General features: G+C 39.9%; 1 protein-coding gene across 1 annotated transcript in view; it reads left to right on the top strand.

Annotated features, from left to right (window-relative positions):
• Window positions 1-5,010, top strand: part of LOC106806436 (histone-lysine N-methyltransferase EZH2-like) — a 27,942-nt gene extending 22,932 nt beyond the window's left edge. The window contains 3 exon segments of the mRNA XM_014808368.1: window positions 153-330; window positions 1,506-1,671; window positions 3,991-5,010. Of these exon segments, the coding sequence (XP_014663854.1) occupies window positions 153-330; window positions 1,506-1,671; window positions 3,991-4,051 (405 nt within the window). The 3' untranslated portion in view covers window positions 4,052-5,010.
• Window positions 5,011-5,846: the final 836 nt, after the last annotated feature.

Genomic DNA, 5,846 nt, shown 5'->3' with positions numbered 1-5,846 from the left:
ATATAGGTTATTGCCGTGCTATTTACCGTATAGGTTATTGCTGTGCTATTTACCATATATAGGTTATTGCCGTGCTATTTACCGTATAGGTTATTGCTGTGCTATTTCGTTCTTGACAATGACGTCTGCGTGTGTTTTGCGGCTCGTTGCAGCATCTACTGCTGGCGCCCTCTGACGTCGCCGGCTGGGGAATCTTCCTCAAGGGGTCGGCGCAGAAGAACGAGTTCATCTCGGAGTACTGCGGCGAGATCATCTCCCAGGACGAGGCCGACCGGCGCGGCAAGGTCTACGACAAGTACATGTGCAGCTTCCTCTTCAATCTGAACAACGGTGAGCGAGCTCGCGTGTCGCGGGGCGTCCAACCATGGAGTCTCCAGTTGCATGATGGAGTCGTCGTGATACTAATTTCATTCATTTTAATGAACTGATTTCCCCAGACAAAATTACAAATAACTCCAAGAACTGAATTTTCAATGTAAATATTTCCAAAAAATGTGTACACATGACAATGTGTGATGTGTACACATTTTTGGCAAATTTTTGTATTTTGTATTGAAAATTCAGTTCTTTGAATTATTTGTAATTTTGTCTGGGAAAATCGTTCTATTAGAACCATAGAATGACTGAAATCTGTATCAAGATGACTCCATTATGCAACTGGACTTCATGGTATGGGGCAACAATAAACTGAATAAATAGCATCTGATTTTTGAAGCAGGTTTCGCAAACGCCGGTGGCAGGTACCGTTATTGTTTGCGCCAATCTTAAGAAATGATTATGCCAAGGTCATTTACAAAGTTGGCAACTGCGTGCCCATTTTGTTAGTGGAATGACGGTCAGTTCCGAGCGCATGTTATATATGGCAGCGCTTTGCGTGGCCATACACGGATCAATGGTTCTTGCATGTGTGGTGTGCTGCAGGCATTTACATGTAATCACAGCACCTGTAAGAGAGCACATAAATGACAGACTAAATCCCAATAAGTCCAGTTATGCAAGCATGCCTCCCGATTAAGCCAATTCCTCTTCGCAATCGGAATGCAGTTGGAGCTCAATTGCGTTCTTGTTTTTTTGCATGCGCAGACTTAGTGCTTGCGGTCAGCCAGAGTCATTGTCGAGCCAATTTATTAATGGTATGACAGTCAGTTCAGAGCATGTGTTGTATATGGCAGCGCTTTGCCTGACCATACACGGATCAATGGTTTTTGCATGTGTGATATACTGCTGGAATTTACATGTAATGTAATGGAATGTAATGTAAAAGTTCCCGTACAATGTAATGTACAGGAACGTACACAGCACCTGTAAATGCTAGATTGAGAATGCCTGAGAGCACCTAAATGACGGACCTCATCCAAATAAGTCCAGTTATGCAAGCACGCCTCCCGATTTCTCTTTCCGGAATGAGTTTGTAGCTCCATTGCGTGCTTGTGTTTTTCGCATGCACCAGCTTAGTGCTTGCGGTCGGCCAGAGTCATTGTTGATGCAATTTGTTTGTTCTGCAGATTTCGTGGTCGATGCGACACGGAAGGGAAATAAGATTCGCTTTGCCAACCATTCCATCAACCCCAACTGTCAGGCGAAGGTGATGATGGTGAACGGTGACCATCGCATCGGTATATTCGCCAAGCGAGCCATCCATCGCGGAGAGGAGCTGTTCTTCGACTATAGGCAAGTATAAGTTAGCATAGTGGTGTTGAAGCAAGATGTGTAGTAAAACAATAGGTCGGTGATAGGTAAGTAATCACTAACTGCGCACTAGTACTTGTGTATATATGCATACACGCCTACACGCCACGAGTATTATCGACTACGATCAACACCTCAAAATTTCAAACATCCTCAAAACCAAATCTTACGTTAAAGTGGACGATTTTTTAGAGCTAACATCATCTGAGACATTTCAGGTATGCCTGGAATAAGGCCCCCCTATGAACTCAAGTTCACGGAAAACCCAAATAAATAGACAGTCATGAGGATGGTCAGTGCTGGGACAGTTGATTGTAGTGAATACAGCCGTAGAAAGTTGCTTCATTATATTAGTCGGGTTGCACTTGCCATTGCAAGCTAACCGATGTGTACTACAGTGCAAATGGTGATTGGAATGTGCATTTCTCATTCAAAATATAAACAGTTATGCTATGTGAATAATACCCAAAAATTGGATACGGCTTCAAATTCAAGAAGATGCGTCCATTTTAAAACCGAATATCTGTGCAAGTTGCCATTAAAAGGTGTATTGGTACATTTTTGAGCTGGTGTTGATTGGCAGCATATCGTTACATCTGTGATAATATAATGCACAATGCTGACCCACAACACCTAGACTTGGAATGAGGTTCACGACAGCATGAAACTTTGTTTGTTACTCTTGTATGACTATTAACAGCGTAATGAGATGAATAAAAACATTCTCGCAGGCAAGAAGAATTGTAGAACTAGGTAACGTCCTAATTTCAAAGTTTTTTTGGACCTTTACAGAAGAAATATTTCTATTAAACAATAATAAGGTATAATTTAGTGTTATCAGTTGCTACCATCATGCAATTTCTTGGTCAATGGCATAACTGAAGAGTAGACCTGCAAGCATGCAAAAAGATGAGACATGCTTCCGGGAAATTTCCAAAATAAAGATGCCATTTATTAAATTTTGGTGTAGGCACAGTATACGTATCTTGCAGCGTCCCATTGTCTTCTCCTCTGAAATCATTTTAAATTTGAGCACTGAATACCGTGAGTTTTCACTTCTGTTATTCAAAGGCTCAATGTTGCATTGTTTTTTTTATGCGAAGTAACGTTTTGCTTTTTTGCTGAGAGACTCCGGGCGTATTGGCACGTACAGCTGAGCGTGACTACGTACGATTTAGCAACAATTCATAGAGCCGTGTTTTTTGTTCGCTTAGTCTAAAAAACTTTCACATTGTGTCTACGAGTTCTTCACTATCTTCGACGCAGGTTACCTCTCACTTTCTCTGCTCCAAATACTAAACATGGGCAATTAATTGTGTAGACACAGTAACCAATTCTTGCAGCATCATATTGTCTCCGCCTCTGAAATAATTTTAAATTGAGCACTGAATTCGGTGAGTTTTCGTTTCTGTTATTCAAAGGCTCATGATCAATGTTACATTGTTTTTTTATGCCAAACATGCCAAAGTAACGTTTTGCTTTTTTTTTGCTGAGAGACTCAAGGGCATATTGTATTGGCACGTACAGCTGAGCGTGACTACGATATAGCAACAATTCACACGCCATGTTTTTTGTTCGCGTAGTCTAGAAAACTTTCACATGTTCCCTCGGAGTTCTTTACTGTCTCCAACACTGTCCAACCAGTTACCTTTCACTTTCTCTGCTCCAAATACTAAACATAGGTTCTCTTTCTCTCTCGATCTTTCTCTCTCGATCTTTCTCTCGCTCTCTCTCTATCTCTCCCTCTCTCGATCGATCGATCTCTCTTCAGAAATTTCTCAATCTGCCCCTGACAATTTTGTTGGTTTTTACAAAGCAAATGCAATTAGTTATCGGAGAGTGTCACCGTGTTGTTGCATCAAAATATTCAACAGTAGGGGCCTACAGCCACATTTTTTATCAAGTAGCCAACGTCAGCCCGCCGGCCACTCTGCCAACATCGCAAAAATGTGTCAGTTAGTAAATGAGACTGACAACAGAAAAATTCAATAATAGGTATTGGAAGAGAATAGAGCAGCTGTACACTCGTAGGAACTCGTAACTTGGTAGAGCGGGAAATTATGTCTATTCTGTTGACAAGTGTTGATTAATTGTATCATTATATTGGTAATTTCTGGGTTTCATATTAGTTTATTTTATGGCCTTCACGTCCTACCTTTGGTCACACACAAAAATTTACAAAAGAACATTATATTCTGTGTTTTTATAATTATAGAGTTCGCAAACTTGTCTTATCGTTCACTTTAGTAATATTTCTGTAAATTATCTATTAGTTCATAGTGTTATTTTGCATTTTTACAGGTATGGGCCTACAGATGCGTTGAGATACGTTGGAATAGAGCGTGAATTGGAATTTACCTGACCGATGTTACATTTACAACACTGGTTTCTTACACCGGAGATTACCCTCTATATCAGCCTATATTAGCCTATATATCTATATCAGCAAATCGTTCCCTGTGGAGAGTTTTGCCATCGATGAGTGCCACCAACATTACTGAATGGCCGGTGGATACATATCTAAGAATCAAATGGCATGCTCAGTATTCTTCCTTTTGACGTATTTGGTATGAAATCATCCATATTGTGTTAGGTATTGATAATAACAATTTGCTTTGTGTTCCAAATGAGGTGTTTTCTAGCTTATTTTGATAGAGGTCCGAATTTGTAAAACATAAGCGTCTTAAAGGAGAGAAGAATATGTATAACAACTTTGGGACCGTGTAAAAACTGTAAGTAAAACTGTCATGAGTGCATATATGCAAAAGAAAATTATAGTCGATTTTTAGAGTCACCGTCAGTGTTGCAGATCAATCGGGCTCTTCAGCTTGCTACTCTATATTTTCAATTGGCACCAACGACGGTGCAGATTCTATACTATTGCGTCACTTGACTTGTGTCTATACTTTTTTGTTATTCAACCTTTGAGAAGTCAGTTTGACGGTGAATGTTTGTCAATGATCAATGTGATGATGATGTGTGAATGTCATGATCATTAGCGTGCACTTTGCTCAGTGCACGTGCTGCCTTGATCGACCGGTGCTGGCGTGTCGTGTGCTTACGTCGTTCTGTCTCTCAGACTTCATAGTAAAACGAAGTGTCCTTGTGGTGTTCGAACCTGTCTATCGTCTTGTAAACGCAAAACAACGACGTATTTTTCTGTCACAGATGAAATGGATTTTAAGCCGCGTTTGGCGGCTAACAACGATGAAGTATTTTAATCAAACAAACTAATTAAATGATGTTAATCAACGTTTTATTTTTAGTATGAAGTTTGTTGTATTAAAGTACATGAGTGCTTATTATAGTGAAGGAATCTCAGCTCGACGTGCTTGGTCCTGTTCTACATTGTACGTGTATCGGCATGTATTGCTCCAACCTATCAAATAAGCGAAGAGATTAAGATTAGAAGATCGAGTAAAGGGGTCAAAACTATTGTTGAGTAAGAATTACGCAACTTCGCGTATTAAAACAAACTTGAAATCAAATATGATGATTATTTCATCCATGGAGTGTGAATAAAGAACTAAAGAACGATAATTGATACAATAATAATTTAATAATCTTAATTAGTTTACAGGGGTACACTATCTGGCGCTGTTCTGGCTGAATAGTTGGTGTGGAATTCTCTACTAGTGGTAATTGAGTTTTTAATTTATAGAAAACAACAGATCAAACAAACGCCAGATAACAAGTCTTTTCCGTTTGCAACTACGTGTACAGTGAAGAACGAAAGACAACCAAAATACTAGCCAACTTTCTATATTTCTATACTAAGCACTGCTTTTCTCCCAGCCGGTTACATGGCGTATTTATTTGATTACGTTGCCATACCTGCATACCTTCCGCGGGAACCCCACCCTAGCCGTTACATGGTAATAATATAATTGGCAGGTTCTTCGGAAATAGCATGCTCTTCGGCTATTGAACGTTTTTCGCGTAGAACGTAAACGTGAGCGATTCTCAGAAAACTAGCGGGCCGTGTATAATTAGCAGCAACTTGTCTGAACCCACGTGTTTAAAATGCAGTCTAGGAGAATTTGTCGGGTATAGATCGCTATAATTCTCTCAATAGGTGCAACGCCAAGTATTTGGTGCAAGACATGCTCCTCGGGTTTAAATACAAAATTGATTAACTTATACTGAGAAAACAGGAT

This window comes from Priapulus caudatus, unplaced genomic scaffold, assembly GCF_000485595.1.
Source record: "Priapulus caudatus unplaced genomic scaffold, Priapulus_caudatus-5.0.1 Scaffold8, whole genome shotgun sequence".
NCBI classification, from domain to species: Eukaryota; Metazoa; Priapulida; class Priapulimorpha; order Priapulimorphida; family Priapulidae; genus Priapulus; species Priapulus caudatus.
Note: the sequence above shows the minus strand (reverse complement) of the source record. Positions and strands in the feature narration are given on the sequence as shown.